Genomic DNA, 23,174 nt, shown 5'->3' with positions numbered 1-23,174 from the left:
CCATCTCAGCCACCAAAGACAGCAGCATTCACTCAGTCAAACCAATAATTCAGCTGCATCCTGTCCTGATAGATGTACTTGGGATGGCTTATCTTGAGCAGAGCTACTGTAAACCTCAGAAAGGCCCTAATGACTTTTCAGTTGAACTTTTCTCGGGAGCACCATCAAACACTATCTTCACACAGTGCACAGTCAACTTGTGGAACTCCTTGCCTGAGGAGGTGTTGAAGGCTAGGACTATAACAGGGTTTAAAAGAGAACTGGATAAATTCATGGAGGTTAAGTCCATTAATGGCTACTAGCCAGGATGGGTAAGGAATGGTGTCCCTAGCCTCTGTCTGTCAGAGGGTGGTGATGGATGGCAGGAGAGACATCACTTGATCATTACGTGTTAGGTTCACTCCCTCTGTGGCACCTGCCATTGGCCACTGTCAGCAGACAGGATACTGGGCTGGATGGACCTTTGGTCTGACCCAGTATGGCCATTCTTATTATCTTATGTTCTTAATCTAGATTTATTATTATATTAGTAGTAATATTACAACAGCACCTATGAGCCCCAGTCATGGCCCAGGAACACACTGCTAGGCACTACACAAACACAGCAGAATGAACTATGTTATAGCTGCAAACATCATGTTGGTTCTGCAACATTTTTGAGAGGGGAGATTTGGTGGGTTTACTTAGGAGGGGATCAGCTAAATGGAAAGAAAAGGGAGAGGAAAGAAGGAGAAGGGAACAGGGCAGGGGAAAAGGTGTGAAGGGAAGCTGAGGTGAAAATACTGTGAGAAGGGAGTGGAGGGCTAGAGCAAATAGCCAATCAGCATAGGGCAGAGAAAGTCAGAAAACATTCTATAGTTGTGACTGGACTGTCCAAAGGCCAGAAGGTCCCTGCTTTGGCTGCTGCTGGTCCTACCACACAGCATCTCTGGCTGGCTTTTCTCTGCATCTCATTAGATTGCTGTATGAAAGTAGAGGTTAGAAATGATAGCAGCTGAAGTGTCTCAACTTCACTCCTGGAACATTTCTACCCCGGAAGTGGTGACAGACAGGGATCAAAGCACAGGGCTTCAGAACCTCAACCACAGAATCAAACTACCAATGCTGATAGATTTACTCCCCCTACTCCATCAAATATACAGGTACCATACGTTTGAGGATGCAGAATCCAAAGTCCGTAATACATCAGTGGCAGTGTTATGTGTAACTACAAGGGCATCCAAGTTTGCATACATAATTGTGCCCTACACCAAGAGGACTAGAAGGATGAGAAGGCCTGACTGAGACAGGGTGCTGAGAATTCCCAACACGGGTTTGGAGCGCCATCTCCAATGGTAGAGAAACTGTACTGAGTCCTTGAGTACCAAGACCCAGTCTCTCCCAGAAGGAGCTCATGTGCTAAATCCTGGAGTGGAGTAACAGGGGAAAGAACCCTGCTCTGGTCAACAGAAGAAAACACAACCACTCTTGTTGGAAATGGAGGCACAAGTGACCCAGATGCGCCATCCTTTCCAGTGGTCAAAGAGAGTATCGATAGAGGTTGACTCCAAAGTCTTCACAATCTGAGGAGGATGAAAAGTTGATGTTCAGTCGGAATCTCAAGCCTTCTTAACAGGGTTTCAGTGATGTGAAGGTATCAAATGGCAATTGGCGTCATGCTCCTCTGAGCTCAGAATCCTGCATGAGGGGAGAGGGGATGTGTGTCCACACATGGTGGGAAGACAGCATGGCTCCAATGGACACTGCTTCCTATAGGTTCAGTAGTTCAGTCACCAAGAGCACACTTCCACCTACAGTGTGGATCTACTTGGCTAACACTTTTTAAAAGCAGAACTTGCAGTTAAAGTGAGAGGCTGGCAACAGGTTACAGGCTGCTTTTACACCAATATATGTTTGAATAAACTTCAGTTCAGCTAATATATTTTTGAAATGTTTTTAAAAGCTGTTTTAGTTCATCTGGAAATGATATAGGTTCATAAAATTTTAGAAAATCTTGTTTCCAGCTATAAGCCTTGCCAAGGAGTAGGTTACTCAAGTTTTATAGTGTTTACATATAAACAGGCTACTAAAGTTATGGGCCTCTCTTGTCCCAGCTACCAAAACCACAGCATTGGCCAAGAGTAGTGAAAACAGGATGTATGATCTGGAAGCAAACCTCCTCAGCTAAGTTTCCTTTCCTTAACATGCAGGACACTAGAGGAGGTATCACACCTAGTTTATCTATTTATCAGTTAGGTATGTATACCAAACTCATCACTGAGGGATCTGAGCATTCAACATTTGTCTACTTCAAACATATGTGGAGATAATGTTGTTGATTTTTTCATTACATATATTTTATTTTGGGAGAAACTTTCTTCAATATATTTGTTCCTTTAAAAAAAAAATAGGATACAAAGTAATCTATAGGTGAAAAAGGGTGTGGGCTGGCTTGGGTGTGGGTGAGAACTGTTTCCTTACAAACATCCAGCTCTACTAGCCTGAAGTCACCCACATGGTACCTGAACAGTTTGCCTCCCCTAACATTTTGAGGCCATAAGCAATTCTGCCTATACTGAAATAATTGCAAGTTAATTTGTAAAACTATTTCACTGCATCAAACATCCCCTTTCAGTAATCCAACCTCCTTTGTGCATCAGGGGACCATCTCTCCAAGAGCACCTGAATTGTTTGCTCTGCATCCTTCCCTGAAAGTACCCCGCCCTCCCCGCCCCAAATCCCTGTGTGAGTCTTTCCCACTTACAAAATGATACTTATCCTGTCTCCACAGGGTGGGGACGTCCATAAATTTTTCAAGAAATGGGAACATGTTGACCATTACAATTGCAGCTAGTACTGCCTATGGGAGTCAGAGAAAAATAGCATTTATTTTCCTGTTAATTCATTATGGGACTCTAAACATGCTATGAAATGGATACATAGACCATGGCTAGATAAACTGCTAAGTTAAGGTGTTAAAATATCTACATTTCAGTAATTACCGTGTACACATATAACTAACAATTTTCTTCTGATCTGTAAACCCATATTAATTTTGTGTATAATCTCTTGTCTAATTTCACAGGAATGTCTGCAAATATAATTGCATTGTCTGTTGAAATATGTGTTAACTTCCACTGCAGTACTCTTCAATAAACCACTGCAAATACGCTTTTGCCTCCTGAAACACTAAGGGATGGCCACATCGCCACCACAAAAATACTGCTTCTATAAGGAGTGCTTTCCACTAGCACGGACGACACATAGACAGACAGGGGAAGCCGTCTGACACCATTTGTCAAAAACACCCCTTTTTCCTAATGCAGACAAGAGCAACGGGGGTGGGTAATATCCAATTTGTCAACTAGTTCTGGGAAAGGGCTTGGTCTTCCCATCGTAGGCCATGTCTACACTTACAAGCTTACAGCGACACAGCTGTATCAATACTGTGCTGCTGTCAGAGCGCTCGTGTAGCTGGGTCATGCAGACGGGAGAGAGCTTTCCTGTCGACATAATAAAACCAGCTCAACGAATGGTGGTAGCTATGTTGGTGGGACAGCGTCTCCTGCAGACATAGCGCTGTGCACATTAATGCTTATGCTGGCAACATGTATGTCGCTCAGGGGTGTGTTTTTTTCATACCCCTGAGTGACAAAAGTTTTGCTGACGTAAGTGCTAGTGAAGACATGGCCTTACAGAGAGGCCAAGGGACATTGGGAAATATGGCTCGGCCTCAGCAGTTCCCTAAGTAAAACTTTCAAAAGAATGGGAGAGCCAGAGTAAATATTAAGAGATAAATGGACAAATGGGTCCCCAAAGAACAATATTTTATTATAGTCTCATATGGCAATGAAAGATCTGGAGGAGGCAGTTTAGGAGACCATTTGGTTTTGGAATAAATCTCAAAGTCCAAGCTGGTGCCAGACATACTAAAACCAAATTCCAGTTGGAGGGTTTTGTGTCCTTTAGTGAAGTCTCTAAGGCACCAATCCTACAAAAACGTACACATTTATGTCTAAGAGTACTTCATGGAAGTGTATAACTCTGTTGAGTTCAATGGGACTACTCGGTGTAAGAGTTTGCAAGATAGGGGACTAAGATAATAAGTGAAACCTTTATTTTTAAATGCTGGATTCTGGCTATGAAGTTTCATTTATCGTTCAGCCAGTGAGATCAAGCTCTTTCTAAACAACCAGAAATGGGCCTGAGATGCAAAATTTTCTATCTGGATTTTCAGCCCCATAAAGTTTAGGGGATTTTGAATCTGTGACTTTGGTTTGGTCCCATCCCTTGAAACCGTTAACTGTAGTGTAATCCCTAAGGCATTCTGGAAGACTTCTGTGTTATGCTTAGCTATGGGAGCAGCCTACTTACATTCTATTTCAAATTCACTTACATTAGGCAGAGACTGGAAAAAGTGTCCTAGTTTCATCACTACCACTAGCATTATGGATGCTCCAATTAGTGCTGCAAACTGAACACAAATATTGTGTTAGAGATGCATTCCGGAGCTCACCATGTGTTGCTCCTCTGCTAAGCTCCTCCGAAATCAAAGATTGTATAGCCACCAGCAGCGCATCTTATTGAGGTAAGAAATTAATGAAGGATTTCACGGTACAATGGGAAATAGTACTTCAAAAGTACTATTGCTTTGTCAAACCCTCCACCTCCGAAGCACCAGCTTTCACTGGGCTACTCATCCCATTGGCCTAATCCCACTCAGAGGATTCTGAGAGAGTCTGGTGACATTGTATACCACTCAGATACACTCTTCTTTTCAGCTGAAGGACCATTTGCCCACAAACAGTATAAGCAGGGGGATTTGAGACCTCCTTCAAGTAAGGAAAGGGGCAAAGGAAATCGTGTGCCTCTGATTGCAAGACCACCACTATTACGCCCTAGTACAGGAGCAACAGCAAAAGTAGATGACCTATTGTATTCTGCTATAGATATTGCAAAACTAGTAGTACGTGATCATGTAATTAAAGACTGCATGTTAATGCAGAAGCATAAAGGGACGGAATTAACACTGCACAGGCATAATTGTGAATAATGGTGTTTACAGAAGTCTGTAAATTGCTTGGATGAAAACCAGGCCCTAGTGCAGAAGTGGGCAAACTATGGCCCACAGGCCACATCAGGCCCACGAGTCTGTCCTGCCCGGCCCCTGAGCTCCTGGCTAGGGCGGCTAGCTCCCAGCCTCTCGCCTGCTGTCTCCCTTCCCCCGCAGCCTCACCTCGCCATGCCGCCAGCGCTCTGGCCTGCTGCTCCTGCTGCTCTGAACTGCATGGGGAGCAGGGGGTTGGATAAGGGGCAGGGCGCCTCGGGGGGGTGGGGGTGGGGAGTCAGGGGACAGGGAACAGGGGGCAGTTGGATGGGGCGGAGGTTCTGGGGACGGTCGGTCAGGGGACGGCGAATGTGGGGGGTTGGATAGTCATGGGAGTCCTGGGGGGCCTGTCAGGGGGCGGGGGTGTGGATAGGGGTCAGGGCAGTCAGGGGACAGGGAGCAGGGGGGGTTGGAATAGAGGGTACCGGGGGGGGGCTGTTAGGGGCAGTGGGTCCCAGGAAGGAGTAGTCAGGGGACAAGGAGCAGGGGGATTGGATGGGTCGGGAGTTCTGAGGAGGGCAGTCAGGGGGCAGGAAGTGGGAGGGGGTGGATAGGGGGCAGGGGCCAGGCTGTTTGGGGACGCACAGCCTTCCCTACCCGGCCCTCCATACAGTTTTGCAATCCCTGTGTGGCCCTCGGGCCAAAACGTTTGACCACCCCTGACTAGTGGAATTATACTGATCCTAGATGAGGGTCTGGAAGCTTGACCTCCTGATCAGGTGTCGCAGCTCATACAACCAACCCAACTCACCTGTGTTTTTCCGCCTGTCTTCTCCTGAATGACAGTCCCAGAAATAGCACAGCTGACAGCAAAGCTTTTGAAAAATGAACTGAAGATATTGCATAACCCCACAGTCATGAGCTCCTATAAAGCACAGCCAAAACAAAAACACACAACCCCAACACTTACTTATCATAGTAACTGTGTTTTTTTAACAAGAGTGATATTACTATCTGCTCCCACTTATGGGATGCCCGCCTCTGCTGCTAAGCTTTAGGAACCTTCTGAAAAGCAGTGCTTGCTAGGACGCTCCCTTTCATTGTACCACATGTTCATCCCTGAAGCACTGACCTCAACAACTTCAGTTCCTTCTTCTAGAAGAGTCCTTTGAGAGTGAACTCTAGCACCCTGAATGAATGACACCCAATTAACATGCACAGCATAATGTACTTATGCAAATGCTGGGTGCAAGTGACATGCCCTTTGTATTCCTGGAAGGCTACAAGAAGTCACGCTGACTTCCTATCTGCCTTAGTTCCATCCTAATAAAATCTCAATGCCTTTGTAAGAAGCTAAATATTAAATGGTGCAAGCTTGCTAGTTACTAACTATAGTACACTAGAAACAATGGCGTTTGGGGCCCAAAGACTTCCCATATCATCACTCCAGACAGAGAAGATCCTTACACCAACAGGTGGCTACAGAAAGGAAGGAAATGAGGCTATTCAGCCCTTTTTATAACCTTGGCTATTAATGTTTGGGTACTGTGCAATAGGCACCGCTCTCTGAACAGGTTCCAAAATTCACTGGCATAAGCAGGGGGTGCATCCCACAATTAGGAATATACAGAAGTCAGGTTGTAGAAGAAGCAGTTGTTTTAACCCAGCCTCTCCAAACCCCCTACCATATCCCAATGTATCTTTCTTCAGCGGCAAACAAACATCCATATGCATGTGATTGGTTTCAGGCAGAGTGCTGGAGGTCACCCACTGTTTTAGCTCAGGGGTGGCCAACCTGTGGCTCCGGAGCAAAATGTGGCTCTTCAGAAGCTAATATGCAGCTCCTTGTATAGACACTGACTCCAGGGCTGGAGCTACAGGTGCCAACTTTCCAATGTGCCGGGGGGTGCTCACTGCTCAACCCCTGGATCTACCACAGGCCCTGCCCCCACTCCACCCCTTCCCACCCCCTCCCCTGAGCCTGCGATGCCCTCGCTCCTCCCTCTGTAGAGCCTCTTGCACACCATGAAACAACTGATCAGGAGGTGTGGGGAGGGAGGAAGGGAGGGGGAGGTGCTGATCGGCGGGGCTGCTGGTGGGTGGGAAACACTGGGAGCAAGTGGGGGAAGCTGCTAGGGGCTGCTGACATATTACTGTGGCTCTTTGGCAATGTAAATTGGTAAATTCTGGCTCCTTCTCAGGCTCAGGTTGGCCATCCCTGTTTTAGCCTTTCTCAACCCTTACACTGCTTCAGATAGTTGCAATTCCAGTGCTCTTCCTCCCGTTGGGAAGGTAGCTGAGATGCTGTAAAGCCACTGGGCTGCATTTCTGCTCTGCCTCTGGGACTCCCACCACACTCCGAGCCAGTTAGTGGCTTTGGTAAGTGACAAGTAAGTCCAGTTGGGCTGGTCTGGGAAGCACGTGAGGTTTTGCTCTCACCTGGTTGCTGGAGATGCTGTAGTTGTGAATACAAGAGTACCTCTTTCCCACAAAAATGAGAAGGAAGTAGCTTACAATAGCCAGGGAGAAGGCATGGGCTACAATCCTACTCAAATTTGATAAGTCTGGCAGTGTAGGAGGCAGAAACCTGGAATAGCAGAGAATAAATTGTCTTAATCTTGTTCTGTGCCTTACGTACAGTCCCCCTGTTCAGGACCTCAGCTGATGGCATTCAATACTCTCCAGGAGATGCTCTGAATCTTGTTGGGGTGGTCACTGCTCTCTCATGAGAATCCCTTAATGTATTTGCACAGTAAATGTAAGTCAGTAATTTGTGGAGAATACTGTTTAAAAGAGCAGCAGATGGAGGGTGGATCAAAGAGCATGCAGGTAGCCTCTTTCCAACCAGCATATCCACAGGCGCTGGGCAGGATGCCAAGCATTACCTTAAGCACTAGGCAGAGACCTGGCTAACACACAGAGGAGCGTTTCATGGCCCTATGGGAGGTGGGTGAGAGCTACTGGTTGGGGTGTGTCTAGGCTCCCCTATCTATCTGTTGCCTTTGGCAGCACACAATGAAGGGGGCACAGACTGCACCTATTTTCAGCAGCAATAAGGATCATTGCTGAATGTGTTTCACCCAGCGCCTTCCTCTCAGAAATATCCTGAACTGCAGTGCACTTTCCACTTGGCTTCAACTGCTTGTCTATAACCTCTTGGTGCCTGAATTTCAACCTCTGTAAAATAAGGATACTTAATATCTCGATTGCAGGGATACTGTGAGGTTTAGTTCATTAATGTCTGTAAAATACTTTAAGCCCATTGCAAGGAAAGCCAAATGTAAAGAAAAATGAGCAGGGGGAGAAAAAAAAAGAGATTTGGAAAAACAACAAAAACAAAAACCACAAACAAGAACCTCTCTCTACAATTTAAAATAAAATTTAATCTAAAATGTAAATAAATAAAATAAAATTTGGTGGATGGTAAATAATGGTGAGGAAAGGGCAGACATACAGAACAATTTGGATTACTTGATAAGATGGGCCCATTCAAACCAAATGTTTTCAGAAAGCCAAATGCAAAGTCATACATCTAGGAACAAGGAATGCAGGTCATATCTCCCTCTCTCTAAAAAGAGTACATTTTCATTCATAACTAGAAATTACCAACCTGTGTGGAACCATTTTGGCCACAAGCATACTGGACTCAGCATGCAGATGCACATGGTTAGCAATAATGGTGATTGTAATAATCTGGGAAAGAAAACAGGAAAATTATATTATAGATAGTAAATTCTTGGGGGCAGGGACTGTCTTTTCATACATGTTATACAATACTTCCTTAAGAAATATCCCATAAGAAAAGGAGTTTCTTGTTTGTGATAATGGAAGAGGAGGAGAAAGCTAAAGAGTTGCTCACAAAATTCTATCATAACTTAACTATGGAATGTTTGAAATTACAGCAGCTACCTACAGATTCTTTCTGCAAGTGGAAATATATGAGAACCTTGAAATAACCTGTACAATGTTCTTTTCAATAAAATATATTACTACTGGCACTTCTGAGCTTCTTGCAGGTGACCATGATTGTGATGTGGCAGTATGGGAGGCATCCTATATAAGGAGATATTACAATCAACTTTATTATTGACTTGACAATTTTTGAACACTGAAGAGTTAAAGTTTTCTTTTTCCAGTTGTTAAATTAATAATAAAGCAGGATGGAAACCAGTTTACAATCTCCGATCCTGGATTCCGACATGGCCATCGTCACAAATGGGCCCTATTCTACAAAGTGCTGAGTGGCCTCAACTTCCACTAACATCAGTCAGAGTTGGACTCTAAGTATCTTATTCCTGGGGAAAAGTAACTCTGACCTGCTGAACTTTCAGACTTCTGGCTGAGCAAAATGGCCAGAGTTTTCCTTTCAGCCTTTTCTGAACTCATTTTTACATTTAATATTTTTGATCATTTAAAAAAAAAGACTCAGGAAAAGAAAAAAAGAGAAAGAGAAAAAGTAAACTAAAGATGACAACAACAAAATCTGAATCCACTGCTGAGTCTGAACATCCCCCACATCTGGGAAAGTTCAGAGTCAGACCCGGATTTAGAAACCCCAATGAGTGTTTTGTCCACAATAAACAAAGATAAGAAGTTCCAGCTCTGATCCAGAGGATAGACATGGTGTTTTGGTTTGCGCCCATCTCTGAATAATACTTCACATTTATATAGCACTTTACAGACATTAGTTACTCCTCACAGCATCCTCAGGAGGCAGGGATGCAGAGATTTAGTAATCATTCAAAGCCAATCTCCAAATCAGTGGCAGAGCAGACAATGGGACTCGGGAGTTCCTGGTTCACAGCCCTGTGCTCTAACCACCAGACCAAGTTGCCTCTCACATAGTGAGACTTTGCTGGTTTCTGTTAATTTTAGTTATCATAGTGGACACATGGAGAAGACTTACCAGGAGAAGTTCCATAGGGAATGCAACAGGACTGTGCTTGTAAGTTATCTTGATACAATTGCTGATCCTCAGCATGACTAGGCCAACCAAAAATAGCAATATACTGGTGGCATTAGCCTTTGGGAGAGCCATGCAATAATGAAACAGGTTCTGAAAGGGAAACATCACAGAGAGGATGAGAAAGGGGTATTACAGCTTTTTATATGAGCTGGCATTTCACACTCTCTAAAAGGATGACAAAGGATGTCCTTGTATTTCAACTGGTAGGCCCTTCTGTAACAAAAGCATCTTTAATGGGAAGAGGGAGACAGCTACTAAGAACACAGCAAGATTTTAAAAATATGTTTTCTATAGAGAGCAATACAGAAAACAGCAGCACAAATATGGCGTTGTACTTCTCATTGTATTTTCTAAAGTGAGTAGAGAACAATATACTCTCTCCAGCCCCTCTCTCCTCCTAACATCCAGAAAATCTGCATACTCTGTATAGTACACCCATCAAGGAAGGGTGAATGCAGCTACGGTTAAGACTTGCCTAATTTCTCCCCTAGCAATGTGCTTATACTGAAATTATCTTAATTTCTGAAGCTGTTCATCTCCTTCCCCTCCAAGGGGCAGGCACCAAGTGTCTGGTTTACTCACGTAGAAAATGGCCAGGGGGCCCATATGGAACTTGATCACAATCCCAAAGATGAAGGAGAACTGGGATACGATGACATGCAGTGCCGCTGCAGTGAGGTAAGCGTCAATGAGGGTCTTTGGCAGATAGGTTGTGACAAACCCCAAGCAGAAGCAGCCTAAAAGCAACTGAAAGGAAGGCAAGAGAGGAATGAGAAGTAGTGGCACAAAGGGGACTGAGCCTGACACTAAGTGATCAGCTACTTTGGAACCTAATCATTAACTCTCCAACCCCCTCCTTATCCTTTAAAAACCAAAGGCCTGATTCTCCATTGCTTTACACCAAGTGAACTCATTTGTACCTGTTGCATGCACTTTGCACGAGTGTAAAACACTACCAGAGCAGCCTGACAGCATTTTTCATCCGCTTTGTACAGGTATAAATGATTACATAAAGGTGCAAGCAGTGGAGAATCAGGCTGCCAAATACAAAACATTTAACTCTAACTATACAGTATCACACAAGCAGATTCTCTGGCCTCCACTTTTGATCTGAATGATTAGGAATAATTCCAAGAAAAAAAACAATGTTAAAGAAAAATTAAGAGTCAGTATAGAAATCAGAACATGTAAGGGTAAATCCTTACAAGAACATTGTAGTTAAGAAAAAAAACTATTAGAAAAAAGTAGGAAGTTCAGATTTAAGGTTAAAACTTACAAGAAACCCAAACACTTGAAAGCATGGAAATCCACAGATAAATTACCAAAACTACCAAGCATCACTGGCAAGAGACAAGAGCAGACAAGTAGGGAGAGGCAGAGCAAAAAAGAGTCTTAAAGGTGGAGTCAAAAGCTGTAATTGATTCAAAGACATTCAATTGGTGTGTGCGCACAGGTGTTTTGGAGGGAATGAACAGAACAGGCAATCATTGAGTGATCCATCCCCTGTTGTCCACTCTCAGCTTCCAGCAGTTCTTGCTGTGTGAACAGAAAAAAATGCTGATTCAGGCAATATTATGGAGGAAGATGTACCAGGATTTGGAAATGAATTGAATGTGTGGGTTAAGGGGTAGAGGCACCTTGACATATCTTGGTCGGAAATCATAAAAGGAAAAAGAACTAGAGCCCTGTGTTCAGTGCACTGCAAAAAATATATATTCAAATGTGTGCTGAGAAAGTTTAACCTCTTGGTAGTTCTAGTTCCCTGATTTGTACAATGTCCATCAAGGCCACATCCATAGGGAGCTAAAAGGAATGCAACTTCTACCTGGATGATCCCAGTCAGAAATGTTGTTGATGCAGTAAGTGTCAAGGCTTCCATGTAACTCTTCATATAATTTGCATCTGAGAAATTGGCAAAGGTTCCATTAGCAGTCAATACAGGGCTGAAATTCAGAGTCTTCAGAACATCTGCCACCATTGCATTCAGAATGCTGAATGAACCTGTGACCAACAGAAGCAGAGAAGAAGGTTGCATTATTCCCTACAACCACAAGTCCATCTTTCACCCCCACCCATGCACTAGAAGGTCTATTTTCTGTGTGTGTGTGTGTGTGTGTGTGTGTGTGTGTGTGTGTGTGTGTGTGTGTACATTCACACACATTTAATAGCTATAAAAATCATGTCTCAGATGTATAAAATCAAGTCTCAAACACTGATTCTCACTCACCACCCTCCCGAGTATATGAAATTCCTGATACACCTCTACCCTGATATAACATGAATTCGGATATAACGTGGTAAAGCAGCGCTCTGGGTGGGACGGGGCTGCGCGCTGCAGCAGATCAAAGCAAGTTCAATATAATGCGGTTTCACCTATAATGCGGTAAGATTTTTTTGGCTCCCGAAGACAGCATTATATAGGGGTAGAGGTGTATATCATCCAAAAGCTGACTACATTTACAACCTCACAGACATGAACTATCAAGTCGTTCAGATGCATGACTAAAGATTATTTCAATACAAACTCTAAACAAGCTTTTACCCCACTTTCAAATAGACTGAAGAGTGAATGTGAAAGAAGTTAGCTGAAGAAGGAAGTGCAGCTCTGGCTCTAAGACTAGAGGGCACCCTGTGCCCACTTATTGTGATACAGTGGACAACCTTTTCACAGGAAAGGAAGGGAAAACAAAGAAGGAGGTCTAGGATCAGAACCATCACCAAAAAATAATTCCCAGGGCTCTGTTGACAGATTTTGTCTCCAGTCCATTTGTTTGTTGATCTCTTTGTACAAATCTCTCTCTGTCTCATGTGTTTGTGTGCTGTGTGAATATATAATTTGGAAGAGTGCAGAACCATTAAGGATGCGATAATGGCAAGCAGCTGTGTGACCCCGCGAGCAGACCAGAAGCCAAATTGTGACTCTCAGTCTGGTTCCCCACTTGTTCCTGGGGATGGTGGGGGAGAGATGGAAGGAAGAGTATTCTGTGCAAGCCCTGCTGTGTCTGGTGCTGATTACTCTTCCATGGAATTCTGGCTCTCTCCTCTGTGCTGGTATCTGTGATGTGGATAGTCCGTGCAAGGAAGTAAGTGGACACCTTACTCCCTTGTGCGGGTATACAAGGTAGTCCACAATTGAGTCCTAAAGTGATTTGCTCAGGATCACACAACAAGTCAGAACGAAGCAGATGACTGGGAGTCAGGATGCTCACTCCAAGACCATGCTATGAAGTAAGATTAAATAGATGAGACAAAGATAGATATAGGCAATTCCCACACCCTCTAATGACAACTCTGCACATGACCCCATAAATCCTGGGGACCCAATTCACAGAGCAGAGTAAAACTTACCAATGGAGATATGGCGCGAAGTCCCAAATATGACATATGTTAATGAGCAGCAGAATGCAGAATAGAAGCCATTGACAATTGGTAGTGGTAACCTCGTTAACAAAACTCCTGACAGTCCTGGAGGAGAAACATACATTTTAAAAAGCAAAGTGTACCTGGAAAGATTTTATCTTCTACTTTCATTGTCACAAAGAATACTAAGAAAATACTGAATCTTAGAAGGTATATGTGTGTATGCATATTTGTTTGAGAGCACGTGTGCATCTCTGTGTATATCAAATATTGTGCATGAGAGTATATGCTGAGCACAAGTACAAATATATGTATGCAGATGTGTACAGGCCTGTACATAGCAGGCTACAAATTCAGTTAAGGAAATTTGATGGCAACTTGAAGCCCATTGTATATTCCCCAATAAAAACTATGTTAAAGACTGGGGGTAAAGACTAAGAGTATTTATCAGTAATTTAGGGTAAAATACATTACAGGGATGTTACAATTATTCCAGAATCAAGCATTATAAATCCTGGCAATTCAGAGTTCGCATTAAACTTTAAAAAAAAAACATATTAAGGAATGGAAACAAACAGTCAGGGCATCCAAACAATCTTAATTCTGCCCTGTTGTAAAACCATGCAATAACCATATGATTTTTATTAAGGCATTTTAGTGTTTGTGATCCCAAATTAGATTAAAGTAAGTTTTAGAAACAAATTAGTTTTTTTCCCTTCTCACAGCATCCGTTGTTTAAGAAATTTTATCTCAGCTCATTAATTGTAAATTCTCAGAAAATGTATTCTGTAATCAAAGAGTAAATGCTGTAACTTTGGGGAGAATACATTGTATTCTTCATTCATAGCAAAGTGGTTGAATCCCTACTTTAAGCAAATAAACAAACAAACAAGTAAACTCAAACTTAACTATGGAACAATGAGCAGTGCTTCCACACTAGGGTAAGCATAGGCAAATGTACACAAGCATACACGTGAGCTGAAAAACTACTTTAAAATTCATCCCCCAAAACTAATCCTGCAAGCGCGCACATACACATGCAAAACCACATCAATGTGTGCATATATGCAAGATGCATACCTGAAAAAAACCATGCACTTGCATGTACACAAAAGCATGCATATACAAACTCTATCCACTCTAGGACCCTACATGACTGGAGAATAAATTTCTGATCAGCCTAGGGAGAATGGAAGAAAAATGAGGTATGAATAAAAATAGGATGGAATGGGAAGACATGCAAGAATATTTTGATTTGCCTACCTTGAGGAATCTGGACCATCCCCACACTTAGGCCTGCATGTATGTCACTCAGGAACCACTCTCTGACTCGATATGCACACAACCAGTTCAGGATAGGAAACATCTTGAGTATGATCTTCCTGAATCTTGCCCAGGAGAATCTGAAAGGAACCAGACAAGTTCTGTGTACACTGTTGTTCAGTATTTCCATCTCTGTATCGCCTTACCAGGCCTTTGTCCTTTTTATGCCCAAAATGCATAGAGCTATGATTAACCCCTCTCAGGCCCTGTGGACGTATACTATGAATACAATGTAGTGATCCCTATGTCTGGTTCCCTTGCATTCCATTAAAATCAACAGCAAGCATTTTGTGTGTCACTCATTTTATGTGTCACTCACATTACTCTTTGAATTAAGATCCCCAACTCTGGACATACTGATTTCTTATTTTTGGTACCACAGATGATAAGCGGACGACAGTGCTTTGATTCCTGCTATTCTGATGAAAGTGGAAAATTGAAAATGATAAAATCTTTGTAAACGAGGTGAAAAAGACTTATAAGTCCCCTAGTCCATCTACCACAGGGAACAGTCAAATTAGTTTCCTGTACTATATTCTGTACTATGGGGATGTCAAACTAATGGCCTGCAGTCAGGATTAAGAACATAAGAATGGCCATAGCGGGTCAGACTAATGGTCCATCTAACCCAATATCTTGTCTTCCAATAGCAGCCAGTGTCAGATGCTTCAGAGGGAGCAACAGAATACGGCAATTTATTGAGTAATCCATCCTGTTATTCAATCCCAGCTTTTAGCAGGCAGAGGTTTAGGGACACCAAGAATATGGGGTTGGATCCCTGACAAACTTGGCTAACAGATATTGATGGACCTATCCTCCATGAACTTATCTAATTATTTTTTGAACCCAGTTATACTTTTGGCCTTTGCAGCATCCCCTGGTGACGAGTTCCACAGGTTGACTGTGAACTGGGTCACATGATGCATTTATATGGCCCACATGTCTTTATCAAAGTTTCTAATAACTAAGCTTTCAGTTTAAAAAAAAGCAAGTTTCTAGTCATCATGGCTGCAATGATAATGCTCCAAAACGAACCAAGTGTAACCGATGCAGCATCTGCCCGAGTCTGCAGACAGCCTGATACAATTACTTTCAGGAGCAAACTTCCATCTTCCCTATTAATTTGATTGGACTGTCAACTTTAAAGCCCAGTTATGACATTCTGATGTCAACATTAACTATTTAATCACTGATCATATTAGTGGATGGAATAGGGGCATGGGGAGTGAGTGAAGTTCAATGGTTTGGCAGCTAGGAAAGAAACACAGAGAAGGGACAGAGGAGACTCACAAAGATAGGGAAGTGGTCCAGAAACCGTGAAAGGAGGATGAGGAAGCAAGAGAAAGAAAAGGCAGAAACAACAGGCCTATAGGGGGGATTTTCTCAATGAATGATGAATGCAATAAAGCACTGAACAAATAATGTTGAGCTACTACATAAAGGCCATATTCTCCTCTTGCTCTCTGAGCAAATCTCCTACTGACATCAGTGGGTAATAGACAGACCTCAATGTAAACTCCAGCTCACAGACCATAACTAAACAGAATTCGACCCTCTCCTCCAAATAACTTAAATACCTTTGCTTTAGTACTTTGTCTGATCGCTATCTTTTATTTTATCTCTCATATGATGGAGCTTCCTACCATTGCTACTTAATGGAGAGCTCCGTGAACGATGTTTTTCTTTCTGATTATTCCTAAAGGTAAAGGAGAAGCTAGAAAAGGAGGCCAGGGATAAAATTGCACTCTCATTTACATCAACACAAATCTAAAGTGTCTCCACTCACTTCAGTGAAATTACTCCAGATTTACAACAGTGTAACTGAAAGCTGAATTTGACCCACAGACTTAGCTTTGAACCTCAAGTCATATGAGGGTCACAAAACAGCAGGTGAAGCTTCAGCAGTCACTTCAGTTCTAGTGAGCAGCTGAAACAGAACGCTGAGAAGTGATAATTCAGTGATGTTTCAGGAGACTCAGTATCTACTTCTTTATAAGAACAGTGTTAATAGTGCACCTATTAAGTGACTACTCAAGAATAAGGAACTCACCTAGTCCACTCATAGTGCTCTTTGTAGGCTAATCCACAGAACAATAACTGATATTATTTCAAAAGGAAGCCCCTGTCCTGATCTCCATATGGGAGAAAGGAAGGGTGCCAACGAAGAAAACCTACCACATGCAACCCCCTGATTAACCCAATGACTGACAGAATAAAGCCTGAGACAACATGGAGATGAACATAACCCAGGGGACAGTTCAGTCTGAGTGACAGAGTGATACAACAAAACTAAAGGGAATGTGACAAATAAGTGTCCAAACTTTGACTGGTTAATTTTTCCTTGGTGGAAGAACACGACATCCTCTGATGTGCTGAAAGAGGCTCCTTTGTGGTCAGCACCTGCAGCATCTCAGCGTAGAAGGGTATTTTGAGACTTTGGGTATACACCCCAATCCCCAGAGTACTCTGGCAGGGCAAGTCCCTACTGGGAAGAACAGGCTGGGTTTACATTGACTAATAATGCATTTGCACACTCACTTCACCCATCCTAGGAGGGAACCTTAGAGCACAGCAGCAAGTAAGGCAGAATGAGGTAGAGCTATTTCTACCATACTCTTAGGAAACCTAGTCTCTTTCTACTCTAGGCGGGAACTGAAAGTGGTACTTGGGAGAATTTAAACAAAAATAGCAAACACAAATGCCAGGAAACCCAGATGTAAGCTTGTGTCTGCCAGCTAGAGTGGAAGGAAGCACTGGAGGGGACTGAAACAATCAGCAGAATCCCTCCTCACTATGCATAGCTGCCTCACATTACCACAGCTGTGAAACAAACAGAGACTTTTGTGGTCTGTAGGCAGCAACTCTCCCAGTGCTGTGATAAGCTTGACTCACATGCAGGGCTGGCCTTAGAGGTGAGTGATGCCCTGTGCACCAACATTTGGGGGCACTAAATCTTTGCACTGAGAGGTCCCAAATCCCTGATTTTGTGTGTGTTTTTTTCTCTCAACAGTTTTGCTTGATGGCTTTTGTTTTGCGCAGTTGTCTGGAAGGCACCAAAAACATTTTCCATCTTTGGTGGCAAAACACACACAGATGGCCCTGCTTACCTGCTCCAGGCACGGGACTCTACAGTTTGGCGCTTTGATTCAGTTTGTGTCAGTCACCTCTTTATTGTAGTAGAGTTGGGGGCAGCAGGAGGGTCAGTAGCTGTTTTTACATTGGTACCTGAATTGGCTCCTCAGCTTCTTCATACCTGCCAAATTCCTGGTACATTACTCACCTGCACTGGACCCTTCCTTGGATTCTGAAGTCCCTGTTCCTTGGAGAGGGAGTGTTTCTGTCATAGTTTTTCTGGAACTGCTCTTCAGTGTATATGCCTCTCTTGATTCTGTACTTCCCTAGCTGCCTGGGAACGCTGATACTCTCAGCATCTGGCTCCATGCGGTCACACCAATAGTGGACAGTCAAAAACGTGGGAACAGGAAAGGCAAGAGGGTGAAACCAAAGCCGTTGTCCTTACCCGTGACACTGAAGGGAGGAAGGTGGTCACAGAACTGTAGTGTCTCATTGAAAGAGAATGTTTAACTGACTAAACCAGGGGATAAATCCATCCCTGGTGTAACCCCATCCAAGCCCAGGTCAGGTGCTGAAACAGTGGGGGTGCTGAGAGCCATTGAACCAAACCAGTGGTCCCCAACCTTTTTGTCTGGCAAGTGCCAGACAAAGGACCATGGTGGCAGGCGAGCATCCGCCAAAATGCCGCTGAATTGCTGCGGCATTTTGGCGGTAACGCCTCTCGATGACGTCGCTTGTCAGCGGCAAGCAGCGTCATCGAGAGGCGTCGCCGCTGAAATGCCACAGAAATTCGGTGGCGACGCCTCTCGATGACGCCACTTGTCAGCTGCAAGCGGCGTCATCGAGAGGTGTTGCCGCCAAAATGCCGCAGAAATTCAGCGGCTGCTCGACCACCGCCCAGGACGCGGGCTCATTTAGATGGCGCCCGCAGGCACCGTGTTGGGGACCCCTGAACCAAACTGTAATCTGTGGATATGATGGAAAAAAACACTTCAAGACAGGGGGTGCAGTAGCAGCACCTGTGCTCCCAAGCCCCTGGGGTGGAGGCTGAGGTCCTCTGTCCACGTGCAGTAGTGCCACAATGGCAGTGTTAGCACCCCCTCCCCTGCAGCACCCTCAAGGGTCACTTCACTGGGGTCACCCAGGGGAAAAATAGGACCCTTGTTCCCAGATCCCTGTGGCTGGGACAGCTCTTCAGAGGGGCTGGGGCCGAACGCCCTCGGCTCCCTGCCCGCCCCCGGCACTCTGCTGGGCTCCCTCTCGGCCTCCCCCTCCCTTCTCTCGACTCGCCCACGCCCCCTCCCCAGTGCCACCAGCCACCGCCGGGCCCGGCCCCGCCCCGAGCGGGGACACACCCCTCCCTTGCCGGGAACAGGGGGAGGGCAGCGCCCGCTCACCGGCAGCAACCTGAGCCGCCGCGGCCTCGAGACTCGCGGGGGCGGCCGGGCCTCGCCAACTGCCAACCCCGGGGTGGGGCGCGAGGTGCACGGGACACTGCCACAGCTCACCCGCGGGGGCCTGAGCCCGCCTCCAACCCCAGGGGGTCCCCGGGTCTGAGCCCCTCCGTTCCCGCCTCCAACCCCATGGGGGGACCGGATCTGATCCTCTCCCCTCCCTTCTCCAACCCCATGGGGGCTGTGTCTGTGAATACTGCACAGATACTGAAGAAAAGTGCATATGCAGCTCATAAAACTTCGCATCCGCTGCACGGTACACAGTGAAGCAAAAAGATCAGGCACCGTGACAGCCCGTCTTTTAATAGCCTCTTCTAGCGCAGTTCTTTGGTTTTTGTTGCATCCACCTACTTTTTCAAACCCAATTTTACGTAATTGGAAAATAACCAGCGCTTCATGCAATTGCATGCGTATGCCACTCAGAAACAGTTTAGTGACTCATGTCTGTCTTGAATAATAGCGCCTATAAAACTCGCCACCTCAAGAGACAGATAGCATGGTCCAGTGGTTAAAGGGAGGACCGCCTGAATTAAAATGCTGACCGTCACTTATTTGGTCTGTGACCTTGTATCAGTCACTTCACTTCATTTATTTGGTGCTGACACTAAGCTTGAGCTCCATTTCACAGGGCATTTCACTACATGCTTCATTTTGAAGCAAATGCCTCAATCCCATTTCCTATTCCCTAAGAATTTCCTATTCTCAAACACGTGCTCGGAGTTAAGCAGGTCCACAGCTGCTTGCTTTGATGTTGATCCTTGGCGCTGTACACCGCCCAGCCACAAAAAGGCGGTTCCGCCAGTCCAGAAGACAGGGTCATACTGAAGCGAGAGCAAGCTGGGGACTCCAGCTGGAGATGATTTAGCAGCTTTCCTCCACCCCATTATTCCCTGGGCTCCTGCGTACAGGCGGCCCTAGCGCAGCGGGCTAGGACTGAGTTTGCAGAAGTAAGTCACACTAGGGAAGTGAAATTAATCCCGAGGTACCAGAACCACAGGGGCAGCTTCCCTCTGATGTATGAGAGCAAAATAGCCCCGATGACCAGGCCTGTGCCCTGCCTCTCCCCCAGCCTGGCCCAGGTCCCCTGATGCTCCCAGCAACAGTTCGGCGCCCTGTAGCTCTGCTCCAGGCAGCCGGGCCCAGCTCCCGCTTCCTCCGCGCCAGGCTCGCCGCCCACGCCCGCCAGCGCCGCACTCCGCTCGGCTTCCCCGCGCCCTGGTAGCTCCACCTCCCGCCCCACGCCCAGCCAGGTCCCAGGCCGCCCGCGCGCCGCTCCGGCCCCTCGCCGCGGCTCGCTCTCGCGAGAGAGGAGGGCGGTCGGCGCTGGTTCCATATTGGGTCATCTCCGCTCTTTGCGCCTCAGCTCTCGCGAGGCGCGCAGGGAGGGGGTGCGATCGATTGGTCTGGGTTCCGGGAGGAGGCGGACTCGCCTGGGCAGTGCCACTGGGCAAGGGAGGGGGAGGTCACTCCGGAGTCGCCTTCGCCGCCTGCCTTGTTCTGCCTGTGAGAGGAGTCTCCCTCCCGCCTGCATCAACATCTGGTTCCTTTTAGGACCCCCCTTCCCCTCACACACGCGCTGTCCCGCCCCTTGGGGTGACAGTGCGGAGCACCCAGGGGGCGCGTGAGGAGAATCCTAACAGCCAGCGCGGGACAGCCCCCGCACCCCACTCTTTTTCTGCGGGGGGAGGGGGGCGCTGCACGAGACACCCCTGGCCCTTTCCCCTCTGGGGGCAGCAGCGCGCGACAGGGGGTGCGCGGAGGCTGTCAACGGTCACTGGCCCGGGCGGTGGTGAGGAGGGGTCGGAGGCGGCGCGAGGCCCCCCTGAGGGGAGGGGGGGTGCAGACCTGCCCCTCTCTCTGCAGGGGGGGGCGGGGGAGGAAGAGCCACTGCTGGGGCCGCTAGCAGAGTCCCCCCTCCCGCCTGGCCGGGCGGGGCGGGCTCCGGAGCCGAGATGTCTCAGGAGCGGCCCAAGTTCTACCGGCAGGAGCTGAACAAGACGGTCTGGGAGGTGCCCGAGCGCTACCAGAACCTGTCCCCGGTGGGCTCCGGGGCCTACGGCTCCGTCTGGTGAGTCCGGGTGGGGTGGGGGCGCAGGACGGACCGTGTGGCGGGCGGGGGCTGCTTGGATCGGAATCTGCCTGTCCTAGCTGCACCCCTTGCGGGAACTCAGGCACCCCGGCGCCGGCTCTGCTCTCGGGGGTGGAGGGGAGATGGGGAATCTGCCCCGGCTTCTCGCCCACTTCTAGGTACCGTCGGTGTTGCACGTGCAGGGCGGCGACTGAGTTGAAGGGAGGCGGCGGGGGTTCCCTGGCTTCCGGGGGGGGGTCATCCCCCTCCTCCTGCCCCCAATATGGTTGAATCGGACTTGCCCACGGGTGACTTTTATCCCTAGATTAGTGGAGAAACTGCTGCAGAACCAGCGTCTCCCTGGTGGGATGCACCAGATTGCACCACATGGCAGGTGGAGGTCAAGTCAATTTCAGAGGAGAAGATAGTCTTGTCCCACTCTTCCTCCAGGGTATTAATGCACACACTTTGCTCCTTTAGTTACTGAGTGGTGGGGCGTGCCAAGTCTGTGCAGTCTGCTTTGCAGAACAGGTGCCTGGTAGCTCTTGTTCCAGTTTCATCTGGGAGCTGTAGAGCAGGTTGCATTTTGGGTGATTTTAAAAAGAGGTTTGTTGGTACTGGGACAGTGATATGGTGGGAAAGGTTATGAGGCTATCTCTTCTGCCTTGCCCTATTTGCCAGGCTTCCAGGAGTGCTCTTACAGATACCATACCACTGGCAATGGGAGGTTAACATAGGGAAATTCATAGTCTTTCCTGGGTGAGAATATTAGGCATAGATGCCTATGGTAGCAACATCTTGCTGTCAGATCTGTGAAAGCGTGGACAAAACTGGCAGGAAAAAAACATTCTGGTCTTTAATCTTTACTTAAACTAATTCAGATAAGATGTGTATCTGCAGAGCTTGACTTGCTTGTAGTTACAGCATCATGATTTAAAAGGTTGTACTCCCTTGTTACATCAAGTATTTTTGCTCATTTCGTGATGCAACAGTGCTTATTAGTGTTGGTCTTCAAAATATAGATTAGGAAATAAGTTTCTCTACTTGACTATCCTCAATGTTGCAGTCAAATCTCAGCAATGCATGAAAGCTTTCTTAGGTGGCTTTGCCCTTTTTTAAAAGAGAGAATATGTAAAATATTAATGTCTTATGAACACGTATAGTGTTTAAAGCTTTTCTGCACCCAATATGTCAGAACGTAATGAAGATTTTGTAATAGTGTTTCCACACAGTGGTCTCCTCCAATGTGTGAAGTGATCGTGCGTTAATGAAGTTTTATGCAATATGTACATTTATATCCACAGTGTAGGACTTGCAGTAAACAATACTAATGAAAAAAAGTAATAGCCATGTATATACTGTAGCTTTTTAAAAATCCAAACTGTCAGCTGTTTGTTTTTTTAACAAAGGATGATTATATTATACTAAATTGTTTGCAAAGTTCCATTTAAATAACATCTATTAGAACTATTATGTACCAAAGTATATGAGCATTTGTCCTTTATCCTTTGTATAAAGGTTAAACAAGTTCTAATAGTATGAATATTTGGTATGACAACTGAATGCATTCCCCCCAGATTTTGACCGTAGAAAGGCTGAGCTTAACTGAAGTAGTAAAGATAAGTGCTTGACCTTGCTAGTTGATAAATATCTCCTGAGATGCTGAGTGTTCTGACTGCCCATTACAATCACTGGGAGTTGAGGGTGCTCAGTGCCTTGTGGCAGGGTCAACCCTAAAAATAAAATGAGCAAGGTCTCCTCCTACCCCCCAACTCCTATTGTGCTTACCAAAATGCTTGCATTACTTCCAAATATTTCTTTCCACTACCCACATAACATAAGGATTTGCATCATGAACTTCCTGTTTCACTGTGTCAAAACCTTTAAAGATTGTGCAATTGC

The 23,174-nt window shown here is 45.8% G+C and overlaps 2 protein-coding genes across 5 annotated transcripts in view; one reads left to right on the top strand and one right to left on the bottom strand.

The window, feature by feature from the left end:
* SLC26A8 (solute carrier family 26 member 8) overlaps positions 1 to 20,455 on the bottom strand; it is a 29,844-nt gene extending 9,389 nt beyond the window's left edge. The window contains exons 1-12 of one of the 2 annotated variants that reach the window (XM_045013961.1): positions 19,556 to 20,455; positions 17,956 to 18,203; positions 14,616 to 14,755; positions 13,341 to 13,457; positions 11,818 to 11,993; positions 10,575 to 10,739; positions 9,933 to 10,082; positions 8,637 to 8,719; positions 7,466 to 7,613; positions 5,838 to 5,951; positions 4,376 to 4,453; positions 2,744 to 2,839 (exon numbers count right to left, since the gene is read on the bottom strand). In XM_045013961.1, the coding sequence (XP_044869896.1) occupies positions 2,744 to 2,839; positions 4,376 to 4,453; positions 5,838 to 5,951; positions 7,466 to 7,613; positions 8,637 to 8,719; positions 9,933 to 10,082; positions 10,575 to 10,739; positions 11,818 to 11,993; positions 13,341 to 13,457; positions 14,616 to 14,755; positions 17,956 to 18,116 (1,428 nt within the window). In that variant the 5' untranslated portion in view covers positions 18,117 to 18,203; positions 19,556 to 20,455. Of the gene's footprint in view, positions 1 to 2,743; positions 2,840 to 4,375; positions 4,454 to 5,837; positions 5,952 to 7,465; positions 7,614 to 8,636; positions 8,720 to 9,932; positions 10,083 to 10,574; positions 10,740 to 11,817; positions 11,994 to 13,340; positions 13,458 to 14,615; positions 14,756 to 17,955; positions 18,204 to 19,147; positions 19,288 to 19,555 lie in introns of those variants that run through there. The other variant, XM_045013960.1, reaches the window with a different exon arrangement.
* The window catches only part of MAPK14 (mitogen-activated protein kinase 14), a 56,577-nt gene continuing 53,435 nt past the window's right edge, over positions 20,033 to 23,174 (top strand). Inside the window, exon 1 of one of the 3 annotated variants that reach the window (XM_045013965.1) lies at positions 20,033 to 20,151. Coding sequence is in view for 2 of the 3 variants with exons in the window: in XM_045013963.1 (XP_044869898.1) it covers positions 21,157 to 21,272 (116 nt within the window). In the remaining variant the exon portion in view is untranslated. Of the gene's footprint in view, positions 20,152 to 20,581; positions 21,273 to 23,174 lie in introns of those variants that run through there. The other 2 variants (XM_045013963.1, XM_045013962.1) reach the window with 2 other exon arrangements.

Source organism: Mauremys mutica, chromosome 4 (assembly GCF_020497125.1).
Source record: "Mauremys mutica isolate MM-2020 ecotype Southern chromosome 4, ASM2049712v1, whole genome shotgun sequence".
Classification (NCBI taxonomy): domain Eukaryota; kingdom Metazoa; phylum Chordata; order Testudines; family Geoemydidae; genus Mauremys; species Mauremys mutica.
The sequence above is the reverse complement of the archived record's forward strand: the minus strand, read 5'-3'. Positions and strand labels throughout refer to the sequence as shown.